Source organism: Chionomys nivalis, chromosome 7, assembly GCF_950005125.1.
Source record: "Chionomys nivalis chromosome 7, mChiNiv1.1, whole genome shotgun sequence".
NCBI classification, from domain to species: Eukaryota; Metazoa; Chordata; class Mammalia; order Rodentia; family Cricetidae; genus Chionomys; species Chionomys nivalis.
In genome coordinates, this window is record NC_080092.1 from 100,775,453 (window position 1) to 100,793,079 (window position 17,627).

The 17,627-nt window shown below is 54.7% G+C and overlaps 1 protein-coding gene across 1 annotated transcript; it reads right to left on the bottom strand.

Moving 5' to 3' along the window:
- Positions 1 to 6,153: 6,153 nt before the first annotated feature.
- On the bottom strand, positions 6,154 to 9,003 carry Actg1 (actin gamma 1). Its single transcript, XM_057774234.1, has 6 exons — positions 8,881 to 9,003; positions 8,407 to 8,535; positions 8,076 to 8,315; positions 7,346 to 7,784; positions 7,084 to 7,265; positions 6,154 to 6,991 (listed from the first exon to the last, which is right to left on the bottom strand). Exons 2-6 carry the CDS (start codon positions 8,527 to 8,529, stop codon positions 6,848 to 6,850), a joined length of 1,128 nt encoding a protein of 375 aa, XP_057630217.1. The 5' UTR covers positions 8,530 to 8,535; positions 8,881 to 9,003; the 3' UTR covers positions 6,154 to 6,847.
- Between the last annotated feature and the right edge of the window lie 8,624 nt (positions 9,004 to 17,627).

The following is a 17,627-nucleotide window of genomic DNA, read 5'->3' on the forward strand; positions in this document are numbered from 1 at the left end:
TTAACCCAAATGAGTGGAAAACATGTCCACGTAAAACCTCAGGACCGCTTCTTCACGACTGGAAACCGAAAGGAGTTCTCCCCGTCAGTAGGCAGACACACCCAGGTTTTCTGGTCCAGGGACTGCGATAACAAGGTGCCAATGTTGGCACAGAGCCTCAGGAATCTTTGATGCATACTTTCCAGGGCAATGAGCCAGTTGCAAAGGCCACCCACCATGTCATTCCATCTGTGGGACATTCTAGAAAAGGAGAAACTATGCAACCAGCACCACTAAGGCTTGAGATGGAGTGGACGCAGAAGATGGACAGGGAAGGTGTGTTAGGGTGGTGGACATGTTCTCCGTGGGGCTGTATGGTGAGGTCTCAGGTTCATCAAACTCTGCCAAGGACTGGGGATGTGGCTTGGTGACAGAGCTCTTGGGTAGCACGTGGCCAGGCCTTGGGTTGGTATGGTACCATTATGGCACCAGAGACCAAAACAAGAAAACTTCCTGCAGGAAAGGTGAGTCACAATGCTCACAGCTCAGGCATCATGGCACACACCTGTGTGTGGTACACGCTGGTAATCGCAGTACTCAGACTGGGACAGACAATCCCAAGGGTAGACCAATCTTGGCTACATAGCAAAACCCTATCTCAAACACACACACACACATGCACACACAGACAACATGCAAACTCAGACACACACAGACACATGCACACTCAGACACATACACACATGCACACACAGACACACAGAGACATGCATGCACACACATGCATACACAGACACAGAGACACGCATGTACACACATGCACACGTAACACACAGATACACATGCATACACAGACACACACAGGCCCACACGCATGCACACACACATGCACACAGACAAAGACAGCGCACTTTAGAAGAAACAGGATCTCAAGATGGAATTCAGTTACAGGAATCTGCATGAAGAATGTGCTGAACAGCCTTTTTGAAAGGGGGGGGTTGGCCTCACTGAGAGAGGAAGTGACCTCAGAAGCTGAAAATTAGTGCAAAGTGTAAGAACAAAGGCAACGGAAACTGTAGAGAATTGGACTCTGGCCAGTAAAGTCATCCTCATGGTGGCCACGCTGTGCCCACTGTACCTGCCCTCAGAACCCCCAGGCAGAGCCAGGGAATGGACTGGCAAGCAGGAAGGGAGGGCTTGCTTGAGTCTGCCCTCCGTGGGCACTGTTGTTCGGTAGATGCTGCAGGCTACACAGGGAAACACTGGTCTGTGTGCAGACAACCAAGGATGAGTACACACATGCTGCTCTACGCTAGATCTCCTGCGTCTGCCACCTGTGAGGGCCCAGCCGCCAGCACGCTCAAGACCTCTGGGATACTTGTCCAAACCATGGTGCCCATGAGCGAGGGAATCCTAAAACTGCCTGTCCTTCCACACCCTGTAAGTCCCAGGATCCTCCGTACCTCTCATCCTCTATGGGCATAGATGCCTGAGTTCTGAGGTGTTTCCTTGGCTGGATTTCTGGCTTCTGTAGAGCATTGTCAGGTAATTTTCCTGAGAGGCCTGGAGACAACCCACCCTTCAGTTTGTACCACACCTTCCAGGGTAGCCACTTCTGGAGTCGTGAGATGCCAGAGAGCTGGGCATGGGCCGTGGGCCCAGTCACATCATGGCATCCAGGAGGGAAGCACCCAGCGCCCGTCCACAGAATGACGGCCCGCAACACAGTGGACGACCTCGAATGTTAGGAGCACTTGCTGCTCTTGTAGAGGACATGGGTTTGATTCCAAGCACCTATATGGTGACTTCTGTAAGTCCCCTCTTCTGGCCTCTGTGGATACCCGCACACACGGGGCATACATAAAAGAAAACATACACATAATTTTAGGAATATATATTTATTGAATTGTGCATGCGCGTGTGTGTGTGTGCGCACGTGCATGCATGTGTATGTGCGCATATGTGGGGTGTGTGTGTGTGCGTGCATGTGTATGTGTGCATGCGTGTGGGGGTGTGTGCGTGCATGTGTGTGTGTGTGCGTGTGTACCGGAGTGTTGTACACACACCACCTACTGTGCAGGGGCCTCTGAAGTCAGGAGAGCGTCAGGCCCCTGGAATTGAGTTACAGTTACTGCCATGTGGGAGCTGGGAAATGAACTCTGGAAGATCAAATGCTCTTCAACCTTGTGCCATCCCTCCAGCCCACATGAAATTTTCAAAAATTTAACAATGAAGAAAAGCGTGCAAGCAGCGCCCTAACGTAACTGTATACTTTTTTGTTATTGGAAAATAAAAATAAGATTTATTTATTACGGAGCTGGGCATGGTGGATAATACCTTGAATCTTTTGTTGTTGGTGGTGGTTTATTTGTTTCTGGTTTTTTGAAACAGGGTTTTCTAGTAGCTCTAGAGCCAGTCAGTCTTGGAACTCTCTCTGTAGACCAGGCTGGCCTTGAACTCACAGAGATCCATCTACTTCTGCCTCATGAGTGTTGAGATTAAAGGTGTGCACCACCGTCTTCTGATTATCTTTAATCTTTTTTTAAAAATTTATTTATGTGTATGAGTCGATGACTGTGAGCCACCTTGTGGTTGCTGGGAACTGAACTCAGGTCCTCTGGAAGAGCAGCGAGCACTCTCATCTGCTGAGACCTCTCTCCAGTCTCTACTTTTAATCTGAGTTTGAGGCCACGTTAATCTACATGCAGAGTTCCAGGACAGCCAGGACTATGTCGAATAACCATGTCTCAAAAAAAATTTATTTTCATTTTATGGATATGAGTGTGGGCCTGCATGTATGTGTGAACTTTGTATGTCCCATGTGCCCTCAGTAGGTGTCAGGTAACCTGGAACTGGAGTTACTGAAGACCGTGAGCAGTTATGCGGGTTATGGGAACTGGACCCAGGTCCTCTGCAAGAGCAGCCCGTGCTCTTAACCACTGAGCTGTCTCTCCAACCCTGGTGTTTGGTTTGAGACAGGGTCTTGCTCTTCAGCCTTGAGCTCAAAGCAATTCTCTTGTCTTAGCTTCCACAGCACTGGTATTATAGCCGTGAGCCGCCACACCCACCTTTTAGAAGTGTACTTAAAAATGGTTGAGAGAGAGCGAGAGGGAGAGAGGGAGGCCAAGAGCACAGAGGAGAGCCTGGGCTGATGAGTCAGACCTGTAATTCTGGCTACTCAGGAGACTAAGCAGAAATATTCCAAGTCAAGACCAGCCTAGGCTCACCTGTGAAACCCTTCCTCAAAATAAAAGTCAAAGAACACAGTCTATAGTTCAGGGGAGAGCCCTTTCCCAGTACGCTCAAGGTCATGGCGGAGAGAACAGGAGCAAAAGGATACATTTTGTTATGGGTATTTACCACAATTTTATTTATTTATTTATTTAGGTTGTTTTTCAGGCAGGGATTCACTGTTTAGCTATGGCTATTCTGGAACTCGCTCTGTAGACCAGGCTGGCCTGAAACTCACGGAGATATCCGCCTGCCTCTGCCTCCCAAGTGCTGTATTAAGGGCATGCGCCACCACTGCCCAGCTTTTACCACAATTTTAAAAGCACTTACATAGTGGCTCCCAACCACCTGTAGCTACAGCTCTGGGGCACCCGATGCCCTCTTCTGTTCTGCACTCCTGCAGTGTGCACAACCTCAAGCAAGTGTACACACGCACTCATAACAATGAATAATCTTAAAACCTTGGCTGGGGAAACAATTCAGCAGATAAAGTATCTGCCGCACAAACCTGAAGACCTGAGTGTGAATTCCCAGAACCCACACACAGCCACACACAGCCATGCACAGCCACACACAGCCACACACAGCAGTGTGTCTGTGAGGGCTCTGAAGGCAGAAACCGGAGAAGCCCAGAAGCATATGGCCAACAGCAAAGATCCCGTCAAACAAGGAGAAGACAATAGCATGCCTGTGCATGGCACCGCTCCCTCCCTCTCTCTCTCTCTCTCTCTCCCTCTCTCTCTCTCTCTCTCTCTCTCTCTCTCTCTCTCTCTCTCTCTCTCTCTCTCTCTCTCTCTCACACACACACACACACACACACACACACACACACTATTGGGGATGCAGTTCAGTTGGGAGATACTTGTTTCACAAGCACAAAACCCTGAGATTCAAACCCCAGCCCCGTATGAGTTGGACTTGGCAGCAGCCTCGTGAAACGCAAGCAGGAGGAGCAGGAGCCCAGGCACAAGGGTGATGAGATGGAAATGCTCTGGCTATGCAGGATTCCAGCTACCCAGCTGGTGTGCCCAGAGCTGCGTGGCTTTGGGGTTAACCAGACTGGGGTGATGGGATCAGGTGGACCGTGCCTTCTGGAGGAGACACACCCAGCTATAGCCTGGAAAGTTGATGGGTTTATTTTACACAGCTGAATCCCGGAGGCAAGTTTATTGTACTCGGCTGAAAGAGGAGGAGGGTTGGCTAATCTTGGTAGGAGGTCTCTGTAGGGGAACGGGCTAGGGTTTCAGTCACCTGGGAAGCAGGGTACTACCCAACCCCTGAGGTTGCCATTGGCACAGGCTACATTTACTTACCAGGCAGGAGACTTTGCTGTGCTACATCATAATAATAAGTGACCCACACTCTCATTGGTTCACACCAGTTAGAACTTCTTGATTACTTTAAAAAATATTTATTGTTACCGGGCAGTGGTGGCACACACCTTTAATCCCAGCACACAGGAGGCAGAGGTAGGAGGATCTCTGAGTTTGAGGCTAGCCTGGTCTACAGGGCTAGTTCCGGAATAAGAAGAGCACACAAAATGTATTGACAATGGTTAAAGGTTAGAAGTCAGAGACACCCTATCCTGTCTGGGCTCCTGCCCTCCACCTCTTTAAATAGCACGTGACTGCCTCCTCTGAGCTAGTAGACTGCTCCTGTAAAATAAAACTAAGTGAAATAAAAAATGCCTTGATGTGGCCAGCTCCTGTCAAGGCTGGCTTTGTGCCAGGTGTGAGGGTGACACCAGGCCTAGATCTCTATGAACCCCAGAACACAGGCTTGCTTTTCCCCACACAGAGGGTAGGGGGAGGATCGACACAAGGCCTTATGCTAGTCTGGAGCCAGCAAGAAGACCTACACACCAGAAACCAGAGAGGGTTGGCTGTGGGCGGAGCAGGGGCCCCAGCAAGGCTAGTGTTCCAAGCCTAAAAAGGACAGGATGGATTGGAATTTCTGGATTTTGGAATGTAGAGTTCACGTCAAAGGTTCCAGTCCACCCAGCATGGCACTATCAATCAACCTATCAATCAATCATTTTATCTATCTATCTATCTATCTATCTATCTATCTATCTATCTATCTATCATCTGTTTTGGAATTTTAGACAGACTCTATGTAGCTCTAGCTGACCTGGAGCTAGCTCACTTGCAGACCAGGTTGCCAGGCGCTGCCTCCTGAGTACAACCACACCCAGCCCTTTTTAGGTTTTTAAATTATTTTGTTGATGTGTTCATGTGCACCAGTTCTTGCAGGAGCCGAGGCCAGAAAAGGGCATTGGACTCTCTGGAACTAGAGTTGCAGTTGTCAATCACCCAGGTCTTGCCCGCCAACCTGCCTTCCATCCAGTTCACCCCATAGCTCTTTTTTCATACAAGGTCTCTGGTAGTCCTGGCTGAACTCACTATGGACGTAAAGATGACTTCTAAACTCCTTATCCTCTCTGAAGGATCCAGGAAATTCAAGGTCTTGAACACTTTTAACACACTTCATGTATTAAAGTGTCGTATCCCTACCCCAACTCCACATCAACCCGAACCAGTCCTTCAGGATCCACCAGCACTGCAGCACGGGCCAGCGCTTCATTCCTCACGGCTGTGTTCCATTGCACTCTTTAATCTTTGCTCCAGTTGGAAAGCTATCTGGGTTAGTTCACTCCTGCCTTTTGGCTGTCAGGGTGAATGCTGCTATGAACATTGACCAACACAGTGGGAGCCCTAGACATGTTCACCGAGGACCTGACAGCCATGGGAAAGGGCTGGTTGTCTGCTCTTCACGCAGCAACTCTAGTGAGCAGGCCTTCATTGACACCCAGTCCAAGTCTCACCCTTCAATCACTGAGCAGTCAGGCTGTTCATTTCCAACAGCATTTCCTCCACCACCCACAGCCCTTAGCCCTCCACCCGCCACCCCACGGCCCCTTCCCCAACAGGAGGACAAGGATGGTTACTGCAGCACTTTTATTTTTCTTTACACAATGACATGTTGCTGGGGCCTAATGTTCTCACTGAACAGTAGAAAACCAAAATTTGTCATTTCTTAAATTGAGTACAAAAAACCTTACATAAATTAAAAGAATGAATACATTTACAGGTGTCAATGCAAACGTTCCCAACTCAAGGCAAGTAACAGCCCACGCGGTCAGGAGGGAAAACACCAGAACTGGGTCCTAAGGCTCGGACTTTCCCACCCTGTTAGACCGGCAAGACGGAAGTGGTAAGTAACTGGTTCAGGAACCCTTGCCAGCCTCGAGAAATCCTGGAAGTCAGCAGTCAGTAATACCCTGCACAGATCACTGCACCGTGCTCACACATCCACCAGGCTGGGGGTTCTCCTCCACAGCATGCTCTCGCTCTCCCCAGCCACCTAGTGACCGAGCCACATGACTAAGGACTAAATCAAGATACGCACAGGGCATTAAACAATACCAAGGGAGCAGTTAACTTGAATACAAGGTCAAAAATCAGCAACAAGTTCTACAATCCAGTGCTGATGTTGGATACAAGCTTCAAGGACAAATTTCTTTTCAAAGGCTTATTCCAGTTTCATGAGGCTAGCATGAGGTGTGTACATTTGCCAGGGCAAATTGATACTTCAGAATCAGCTCATGCAGCAGATGCCTGGCACCTGCTCAGTCCATCTAGAAGCATTTGCGGTGGACGATGGAGGGGCCCGACTCATCGTACTCCTGCTTGCTGATCCACATCTGCTGGAAGGTGGACAGTGAGGCCAGGATGGAGCCGCCGATCCAGACCGAGTACTTGCGCTCAGGGGGAGCGATGATCTGCAGAGGAAACAGTGGGTGAGGACCTGTCTCTGGGCTCCACCTCCACCCACAGGGGCTGGGCCAGCTCCAGGGGAGCAGCAGCTGCTTACCTTGATTTTCATCGTGCTGGGCGCTAGGGCTGTGATCTCCTTCTGCATCCTGTCGGCAATGCCTGGGTACATGGTGGTACCACCGGACAACACTGTGTTGGCATACAGATCCTTGCGGATGTCCACATCACACTTCATGATGGAGTTGAAGGTGGTCTCGTGGATGCCACAGGACTCCATGCCTAGAGGACAGAGCTCGTTTAGCGACTAACTTCTGTGTGGCCCATGCCCTTAGCTCCTGCACCATCCTCGGGACACCTACCCAGGAAGGAAGGCTGGAAGAGAGCCTCTGGACACCGGAACCGCTCATTGCCGATGGTGATCACCTGCCCATCAGGCAGCTCATAGCTCTTCTCCAAGGAAGAGGACGACGCAGCAGTGGCCATTTCCTGCTCAAAATCCAGGGCAACGTAGCACAGCTTCTCCTTAATGTCACGCACGATTTCCCGCTCAGCCGTGGTGGTGAAGCTGTAGCCCCGCTCGGTCAGAATCTTCATGAGGTAGTCTGTCAGGTCCCGGCCAGCCAGGTCCAGACGCAAGATGGCGTGGGGAAGGGCGTAGCCCTCATAGATGGGCACTGTGTGTGTGACCCCGTCACCAGAGTCCATGACAATGCCAGTGGTGCGCCCAGATGCATACAGGGACAGCACCGCCTGAATGGCCACGTACATGGCTGGGGTGTTGAAGGTTTCAAACATTATCTAGAGGAACAAAGAACACCTCAGTGAGTGGCAGTGGCAGAGACCCAAGGCTACCCACACCCACACTCTACATGCCGCATGCTACAAATGTGATGTGAAGGAAAAAAAAAAAAGGAACAGAACGCAGGCAGAAACGCAAACAGAAACCTGGAGGCCTCAGGGAGGAAATGCCAGGAGAGGAGGAACAGAGCCCTGGAAACACCAAAGAAACACTTGAATGTCAGGAAATGAGGCAGAACAGAAAATGGCTCGTCAGACGCAAGGACAGCACAGGCCTGGGTCGAGCCGTACCTGCGTCATCTTCTCTCTGTTCGCCTTGGGGTTCAGGGGGGCCTCGGTCAGAAGCACCGGGTGCTCCTCAGGGGCCACACGCAGCTCGTTGTAGAAGGTGTGATGCCAGATCTTCTCCATGTCGTCCCAGTTGGTGACGATGCCGTGCTCGATGGGGTACTTCAGGGTCAGGATTCCTCTCTTGCTCTGGGCCTCGTCACCCACGTACGAGTCCTTCTGGCCCATGCCCACCATGACGCCCTGCCAGAGAGAAGAACGGCGGTCACGCCTGCCCCACCCGCCGCGCACCTGGGGCCCAGGGCGGACTCCGGGGAGTCGCCTCGGCACTCACCTGGTGTCGGGGGCGCCCGACGATGGACGGGAACACGGCCCTGGGGGCGTCGTCGCCAGCAAAGCCAGCTTTGCACATGCCGGAGCCATTGTCAATGACGAGCGCGGCGATTTCTTCTTCCATGGCGATCTGCACGGAGACGCCACGGCGTCAGCGCAGCCCTCACCGCGCTCCGAGACGCAGCCCGGGAGGGGCGCCGCTCCCTCCCCACCACCCACCCAGCTCCCGGGGCCCGCGTAACCGTCGGCAACCGGCGGCCCCCCCGGTTCGGCCGCGGCGCGGAGGGGCTGCGCACTGCGGCGGGCCCCGCCCTGCCCCCAGCGGGAGCCGGAGCCGCGGATGCGGACCTCGGTCGGTCCACCGGCCGCCAGCGCCCTCCGCTCCGTGGAGGCGCGGGAGAGTATCCCGGGGGTTGAGCGGGTCACGGAGGAGCACTGAGCCCGGCTGCGAGCGCGAGGGGCGCGGGCCGCTTACCAGCGAATGCCGGGGAGACGGAGCAGCGAGAAGACACGAAGCGCAAACCGGCGGCGGAGTGTGAGACCGACCGCGGCCTCCCCCGCCGCTATTTAAGCGGGAGCGGGCCGCGCGCACCGGCGGAGGCGCGCGCGGCCCCAGAACATGTCCATATATGGCGATCTTTCCAAAAGCCGGGCGCCTATTGGCCCGCCCGCCAGGGACACGTGGGGCCCGGGGCCCGCCCGCCCCTAGCCCGCGCCTCCGCCAACCGCCCCGCCCGCGCCGCCCCCGCGTGCTCGAGACCCGGGCGCGGGCCTGGCCTGCGGGGGTCGCGGCCGAGTGGCGTGCGGGCGATCGGCTCTGCCCTGCCCCGGTACTGCAGCAGGGAGGGCCCGGGCTGCGCCCCGAAACTGCCAGGCCCCAGGGGGCCGCGCCCCGAGCTGGGGTGAGTCCCGTGGCCCCCGCCCGCCCGTCTGTGAATTCTGTACCCCGCACACCCCCGGGCGCTTTCCCTACAGGCTCGGGGCAGATTTGGGCCTCAGCAGCTGCTGCCTGGCTGGGGAGGGGCCATCAGGGTCCCCGGGGGTCCGGGGAACGGCCATCGCTTCGCGATCACGTGGGAGGGGGGTCCCCAGCTCTTGCATGCCGGCCACGTCCGCGTAGGCCCCTGCACCGGAGGAGGGTCGTCCCCCACGCAGGCCGGGGCCGGTTATCACCGGAAATCCCTGTCCACGGAGGGGGTGGGGGTGGGGGGCCTGTGTCATGCTGGTCTCTCGAGGACGTGGCAGGGAAACTGAGGCAAGGGAGGACTTCTGACTTTCAGAATGGTCCAGCCCCGCCCCCCCCTCGGGCAAGCTGGGCGAGACGTCTCTGCATCGATAATGAAGCCCGGGTCAAACTGGTTTTGGGGCACAGGATGCCCGGCCTTAGTCCGCCCCAGACAGGCGCGCGCGTGGGGGTCGGGGCGGGCATCGGTGGCCTTCGCCCAGGCTCTGGGAAACCTGTCACCCTTGGCGGGGTCGTGGACGCACCTTCCAGTGCTCGGCCTTGGCGACAGCCGGAGGGAAAAGCCCTATAGTTTCCCGGGTTTATCTGTAAGCTTCTGCAATTGTTCAGTGTGGAACTAGACCGAAGGGGCGCAGGGAGGTGACGGACCCCAAGGTCACAGGACAACCAGCTTGACCCTAGCGGCTGGGGGCGCTGCCCCACTCCCCACCAGCCCTCTCCCGAGCGCGCTCCGGGCGCCCTCAGTGCTGCAAGGTCAGCTCCGCCGTGGGAGGCGTGCACACGAGACTAAGAGGGCCAAGCAGCCCTGCCAGTTTACCTGCTGTGCACAAAACCCGTGCCAGCAGCCAGTCACCTTGTCGCCAGGCCGAGAAAGAAGGGCGCTAGGCCCGCGAGCAGCCTGGTTTTAGAGGTGGCCAAATGTGAGCATCACCAACGAAGGGGGATGCATGGCTGCATGGTTGCAGAAACGCCTCCGTGACCTAGGTGTAACCATGAGCCAGCGGGGGCTTCCACTCGTAGGTGGGGGTGGGTGGCCCCACGATGGGACAGCGCACCCCGAGAGATACAGGGAAAGTGGGAGGTTTCGGGAAACGCTCTCAGCCGGTGACCATCTCTCGCTCACACGCCCCTGGTACCCAAGTGCTGCCAAGGGCGGGGCGCAGTTAACCCCGGCTCTCTAGAGCGCCTTTGTCTGCGTGCGCGCAGGAGGCGCTGCGACTCGGGAACGGCTTTGTAAGGCCGGGCGCCTCGTCCCCCACCCCCGGCGGCGACGCGCGCGGCGGGGCCCAGGTGCGGCTCAGGTGTGCGGGTGGGGGCAGGGGCGGCGGGCGGCGCGCGGCCTTATTTGGCGATTTCGCCCCGCGCTCCGCCCGCCGCCTGGAGGCCCGCGGCCGCCCTGAGTCACGGGGGCGGACGTAACGGACGAGGCGCTCCTCGCCTTATTTAGTCAAGCAGGCTACCCATTGGCCCGCGGGACAAAGGGGCGGCGGTCCCGGCCGGTGCGCGCCGCAGACCCTCGGCTGTGTGTGCTCTGGGGCTCGGAGACGCGGCCCTCCCCGGGGACAGCGGGGGAGGGGCATGCCCCGGCGGAGCGGATCGGCGAGCGGCCAGGCCTCCTAACGCCGTGCATCCTGTGCGCGGGACGCAGGCGCTCTGTGCGCGCTGTGATTTTTCTGTAACCAGGCAGTGTGAAGCTTCACCCAAAGTCAGGTCGGGGCCGTTCTTGACTGCTGCGGAAGTTGGCGGCCCCACCCCTCTTGGAGCTGGAATGGAGGAGGCCTGCCAAGAGCTTGCAGGCCAGGGGCAGCGATCGCAGGTCTGCCAGGAGTGGGCGTGTCCTCCCGTGGTAAAGAGACTCAGTCTAGAGAAATGACAGGAATTTTTCCCCCTGTGCTGGCTTTGGTCAGTTATTGATGCATCTTATTTCCTATTCTGGTCGTTTAATGGCTGAGAAAACAGCAGTTCAAAGGGGAGTTGAGTTTTAGTACAGGCTGCCCCGACCCTGAAGCTCCCGCACGTGGTCTCTGCAACCGGTCAGTTCCTTCTCCCTGCAGCCTCTTTGGATGCTCCCTGGACTCCTGGCCACCTGTGTACTTTACCTCGGTCCTCCAGCACCTGCTCCATCACCTGGGCGCTTCATATTTCCTCCTAACAGGCTGCCTTGTTAGGCAAACAGAAGGAGGAAGGAGGAACTTAGTCCAGGGCCTCCACTCTTGGGCTCTGCTATTCCTGCCCTCAGGAATGTCAGCCTCACCCTGAAGCAGAAGGGACTGAAGAAGCTGTGACATTCAGGTCAGGTTTGGAACCTTTTGGTGAGGGAGGGCTGCCACACTGTAAGGTGCTAGCATTAGGGGGAATGGGTGAGCTCCTCCTCTGTCCTTGAAACGTTTCTGTGAGTCTAAAAACCCACTATAAAAAGTAAAATGTTGCCAGGCGGTGGTGGTGCACACCTTTAATCCCAGCATTCAGGAGGCAGAGGCAGGCTGATCTCTGTGAGTTCGAGGCCAGCCTGGTCTACAGAGCTAGTTCCAGGACAGGCTCCAAAGCCACAGAGAAACCCTGTCTCGAAAAACAAAAAAACAAAAAAACAAAAAAAAAATTCACTTTCCTGTCCTAGGCCTTTGCGGACACATTAAATGCAAGTGGGTACTTCCTGTCTGTCCAGTGCCAGGAGTCACAGGACTGGCCCTGGCCCTGCCCCTGAAGGTGAGGCCCAGGCAGTCTCCAGTGGCAGGGTAGTGAGCCAGGACTCGGCACATTACAACCATGAAGGTGAAAGTTCCGCAGGGCATAGTATGTTGGCCAACTGTGAGGCTGCCCTCCCCCTTTGGAGAGGACATCTGCCCAGCCCGAGCTGGTACCCAACTGCTCCAAGATCTTCCCAAGTATTCTGTTTTCATTTAGTGTCCTTATACGTCAGACCTGAGGCTAGACTAGGCAGGGCTGCCCGAAGGATACACTCACCCCCAGCCAGCTGAGACCCCAGAAAAAATTCTTCCCCAAGCCAGTGTGGTGGCCCCACCTTGATTCCATCACTCCAGCAGCGGAGGTAAGGTCAGCCTGGTCTACATAGTGAGTTTCTGGACAGCCAGGACTATACAGAGAAACCTGTCTCAAGGAAAAGAGAGACTGGTACTCCCCTGGGCCTTGCTCCCTGCTGGCTCCTGGAGCAGCTCCATAGGCCAGGTGTCTGCTCTTCACTGCTCTGTGTGGTGTGTGGTCCTGGGGGAGCCCTGCTGAGGACCCTCTGCCCCTCCTAAAGCCGATACTCCCCTGTGGTTCTTACTCCCAGTGCTCTCCTTCCGAACAACAGAAGACACAGCCAGCGGCCACCCCAGTCCTCTGAGCTGCCAGAGTGTCTGTCCCCCACAGTGAGTTCTGTGTACCCCATCTCTGTTGCCAGCACTGCCTCATGCTCTGAGCCCCATCCAAGGGCCCTGGGGCTCTTGTGTGAGGTTGAGGTTTCCAGTTCCACCCCTGCTGACTGCACCTTGGCTCCTGACTACTCTTCCACCTCTGCCCCAAGCCCTGGGCCCAGCAGTCTGAGGCTTCCAGTTATGTGCAGTTAGTCTGAGTAGCCACAGAAATCCTTGATGAAGCTGGACACCCGTACAGACGGGTAGGAAGTCAAATGGAGACGTAGGGTGTCCGACCCGTCTGTCCAGTGTGCTGTCCATCCCATGCCCCCCTCCCCCACTCTGGAGGAGGCAGAAGTGGGCAGGGCCTGGACAACCAAGAAAATGGGGCAGTTTCGGTTTCAACTCCCTGACCTCAAAATGCAGGGATTGGAGCACAGGGAGCGGAGAGCCCCATTCTCCATCCTTTCCCAGGGTCCCTTGCTATTCCCAGTTCATTGCCATCAGCTCTAGTGACCCCAGATAGGCTGAGGGCTGCAGGTGACAGGACAGGCTAACCTCCCCACCGTACCTCTGCTCCAGCTGGCTGCTGGCTGCAGGGAGTAGCCGCAGAGCTAGTCAGGAGGCTGGGAGCGGCCCTGACTAGGAGGAGGCCACGGCTGGACAATGGGCAGAAAGTGATTGCTCTGGCCATTCTGTGCCCCACAGCTGTTCCCCCTGCCATAGCTGGCGTGCACTAGAGGAGGTAGGCGGAGGGGAGGTGGTCCGGAGTTCTGCAGGCGCTCAGAAGGGGTACTCTGACTCTACCACTGCTCTCCCTAGGGAAGGAGGGAGGCGTGACCTGGGCGGGGCCCAGTGGGAGTGCGCTTTGCAGGGCGTGGGAACCTGTCCTCTGAGCCTGGCTTGCACTCAGAGGCCAAGTCCAGTGTCTGGCCCACGATGATGATGTACGGACCAATCCAGCTGCTAGCCACTCTCCACCGGCATCCTTGGAGCCAGTCCACTCTCCCCTTCCCTCTTTAGGGTCAGCGCTGGTATCCCGCGGAGAAACCTATCTTCAGAGGGGACAGTGGACCTCGGAAGGAAAACCAATGGGGTGGGTGGTCGGGAATGTGGAAAGGCTGCCTCAGACTTCAAGGCATGGGAAGCTTGCACCCCCTACACACACACACACTGCAGACAGGAGGAAAGCGAGGCACGCTCGGGCTTCACCTCCCCTTCCTGAGACCTCGGCCTGGGGCGGAGCGGAGCGGGTGAACGCAGGGCTTTCCTGGGTGGGCGCGGGCTGGGGGCAGGGACGCTTCCCGGGGGTTCGAGCTTGGAGTACAGAGCCCAGCAGATGGCGCCCCTGGCATGGGCCATGCGGAAGGCAGGTCAGTGGCTGGTCCGTGTCATTCCCGTGTGAACCGCCAGGTGGGTCCCGATACTGGGACTTAGTGAGGCTGAAAGGCGTAAAGCTCACTGGTTCCAAGTCATCCTCACTTCAAAGGCCGAGAAGGACCCTGAAGTTCCTAACCACGCAGGGCTAGGGCTGACCCGCCGCTGAGTCACCTCTGGCAGGGTAACCACGGCAGGATTGCCGCCAAGCAACGGATGACCTCAGCTGGCGCTTGATGCACGGGGAGGAGGTGGGGCAGGGGCAGCCAGCACCCAGAACAGCTGGGACTAACTGCCTGATAGGACCAGACCATCGGATATCCTGGAGCAGATGCACACATAGGGACCCCAGCGTACAGGCACACCCCGACCTGGTGTGTCTAATTACGAGTGTGAGAGATTGCGCCCAGCTGCCTCGCTTTGTACTTCCTGGGTGTCATGGGGTCATACCATCACTGAGCCACCTCACAGCCATCATTTCTCAGAAAAGGGAAAGGGTGGTTCAGGGAAGGCAGTGCCGGTCGCAGAGCCGGAAGTTACTATAGAGGAGGTGAAGACTCAGCCCCTCCACACACCCGCTGAGTCAAAGGGTTTATTTTTTTCTCTTCTACCTCCTTATCTTTCTTTTTTGATTTTTGAAACAAGGTCTTGTTATATAGCTGCTCTGTAGGCCAGGCTGGCTTCAAATTCATAAAAACGTTAGGATTGAAGGCCAGCACCACCTTGCCTCGTGGTTTTTGATTTGTTTCTTTTGGTTTGGTTTTTCGAGACAGGGTTTCTCATAGCTTTGGAGTCTGTCCTAGAACTCACTCTGTAGACCAGGCTGGTCTCGTACTGAACTCACAGAGATCCGCCTGCCTCTGCCTCCTAGTGCTGGGATTAAAGGTCAACACTACCTTGCCGTGTGGCCTTTTTGTTTTGGGTGGGGTGGCTTTAGCTTTTTCCAGACGGGTTTTTCTGTATAACAGTCCTTGCTGTCCTGGAACTCGATCTGTAGACCAGGCTCATTGTCTTTTTAATGGAGTGGGTACGTGACTGTTTCCTTGACTTCTAGCATTTGGTGGAATTTTTCATTTTTTTTTACAAAGAGTCATTTGTGTGTAGTTGTGTGTGTATGTGTGTCATGTGGATGCAGGTGCTCGTGGAGGCTGTGTGTGTGTGTGTGTATGTGTGTCATGTGGATGCAGGTGCTCTCAGATGCTGTGTGGATGTGGGTCATGCGGATGCAGGTGCTCATGGAGGCTCTGTGTGTGTGTGTGTGTGTGTGTGTCGTGCGGATGCAGGTGTTCTCGGAGGCTCTGTGTGTGTATGTGTGTCGTGTGGATGCAGGTGTTCTTGGAGGCTGTGTGTGTGTGGATGTATGTCATGTGAATGCAGGTGTTCTCGGAGGCTGTGTGTGCGTGTGTGGATGTGTGTGTGGATGTGTGTCATGTGAATGCAGGTGCTCATGGAGGCTCTGTGTGTGTGGGGGGGTGTCATGTGGATGCAGGTGTTCTCAGAGGCTGTGTGTGTGTAGATGTGTGGATGTGTGTGTGGATGTGTGTTGTGCGGATGCAGGTGTTCTTGGAGGCTCTGTGTGTGTGTATGGATGTGGGTGTCGTGTGGATGCAGGTGCTCTCGGAGGCTGTGTTTGTGTGTGGATGTGTGGATATGTGTGTGGATGTGTGTCGTGTGGATGCAGGTGCTCTCGGAGGCCGTGTGGATGTGAATGTGGATGTGTGTTGTGTGGATGCAGGTGCTCTCGGAGGCTGTCAAATACCCTGGAGCTGGAGTTACAAGCAATTGTGAGCTGCTAGTCATGGATGCTGGGAACTGGGTCTGCTGGAAGGTCAGCAAGTGCTCTCGACAACTGATACTTTCTCCAGCCCCCTCACCTTTTTTCTCTAATGTTTTTCCTGTGTTTTTTTGTTTTATTTTGAAATAGGGTCTCCCTATGTATCTCTGTCCTGGAACTTGCTCTGGAGACCAGGCTGTCCTCAAACTCAGAGCTCTGCCTGCCTCTGCCTCCTGAGTTCTGTGATTAAAGGTGTGTGCCACCATACCTGGCCTGAATTTTTTTTTCATTTTTAACATTTGTTCTGAAGTAATATCAAATATAACTGTTTATAAGCACCTTGCCTACTGTTCCCTGCCTCATTTCTGAGACATTTTACAAGGTGGTCCAGACTTGATGTCCTAGCATCCCATCCTCTTCACAGCACAGCCATCAGGAAACAATGCTACCATAATCTACGGTCTTAAGGTTCCTACTGCTGCGAAGAAACACCATGACCATGGCAACATTTATAAAGGAGAACATTGACGATTTCAGAGGTTTAGTCCATTATCATCATGGTGGGGAGCATGGCAGCGTGCAGGCTGACGTAGTGCTAGGGACAGAGCTGCTACACGGTGATATGCAGGACACAGGAAGTAGACTGAAACACATGATGTGGCTTGAGCATATGAGACCTCAAAGCCCGCCTCTACAGTGACACACTTCCTCCAACAAGGCCACACCTCCTTATAGTGCCGCTCCCTTTGGAGGCCATTTTCTTTCAAACCACCACATCTACAGTTTGTATATTAGTGTTAAGAACATTTTTTTTTTTATAGATCCAGCCCGGGACCATACATTTCATTTTTTTGTTATAAGCATTCATACTTTTAATTCCCAAGACCTCTCATTCTGTGACTATTCAAAAATTAACTATCACTGGAGAGAAGACTCAGCAGTTGGAATTCTTGCTGCTCTTCCAGAGGACCCAAGTTTGACCGCCATCGCCCTAAGAGGTGTGACAGCAGCTCCAAGATGTTCAGGTCTGGGTACTGCCACCACACACACGGGTCTTTTTTTCTTTTTTCTTTTCCAGACAGGGTTTCTCTGTGTAGCCTTGGCTGTCCTAGAACTCACTCTGTAGACCAGGCTGGCCTCAAACTCACAGAGATCCGCCTGCCTCTCCCTCCCAAGTGCTGGGACTAATGGTGTGAGCCACCCCTGCTCAGCTATGATTAGATCTTTTAATCCCAGTGCTTGGGAGGCGGAGGCAGGCAGATGGAGCTCGGTGAGTTCTTAAACAGTGACTGGTGGGGAGGACCCCACCCATTGTGGGTGGTCTGTGCTACCTGGTGATCTGAGCGTATGAGAAAATGGGCTGAGCATCAGCAATGGAGAACAAGCACACTGTGGCTTCTGCTTCATCTGTTGCCTCCAGGTTTCTGCCTTGATCCCTGAACTGACTTCTCTGGATGATGGCTAAAAGATGTCAGGTGAAGGGGCTGGAGAGATGGCTCAGCGGTTAAGAGCATTGCCTGCTCTTCCAAAGGTCCTGAGTTCAATTCCCGGCAACCACATGGTGGCTCACAACCATCTGTAATGATGTCTGGCGCCCTCTTCTGGCCTCCAGGGATACACACAGACAGAATATTGTATACATAATAAACAAACAAATAAATATTTAAAAAGATGTCAGGTGAAATAAACCCTTCCTCCCCAAGTTGCTGTTGGTCCCGGCGTTTACCACAGTGGTAGGAATCCTACCTGAA

Excerpts from the sequence above, each read along its gene's own strand:
- Actg1 (XM_057774234.1), bottom strand. The coding sequence starts at position 8,529 with ATGGAAGAAGAAATCGCCGCGCTCGTCATTGACAATGGCTCCGGCATG. Across the intron at positions 8,316-8,406 it reads TCGGGCGCCCCCGACACCAG|GGCGTCATGGTGGGCATGGG; the intron begins GTGAGTGCCGAG and ends TCTCTCTGGCAG. Across the intron at positions 7,785-8,075 it reads ACAGAGAGAAGATGACGCAG|ATAATGTTTGAAACCTTCAA; the intron begins GTACGGCTCGAC and ends TTGTTCCTCTAG.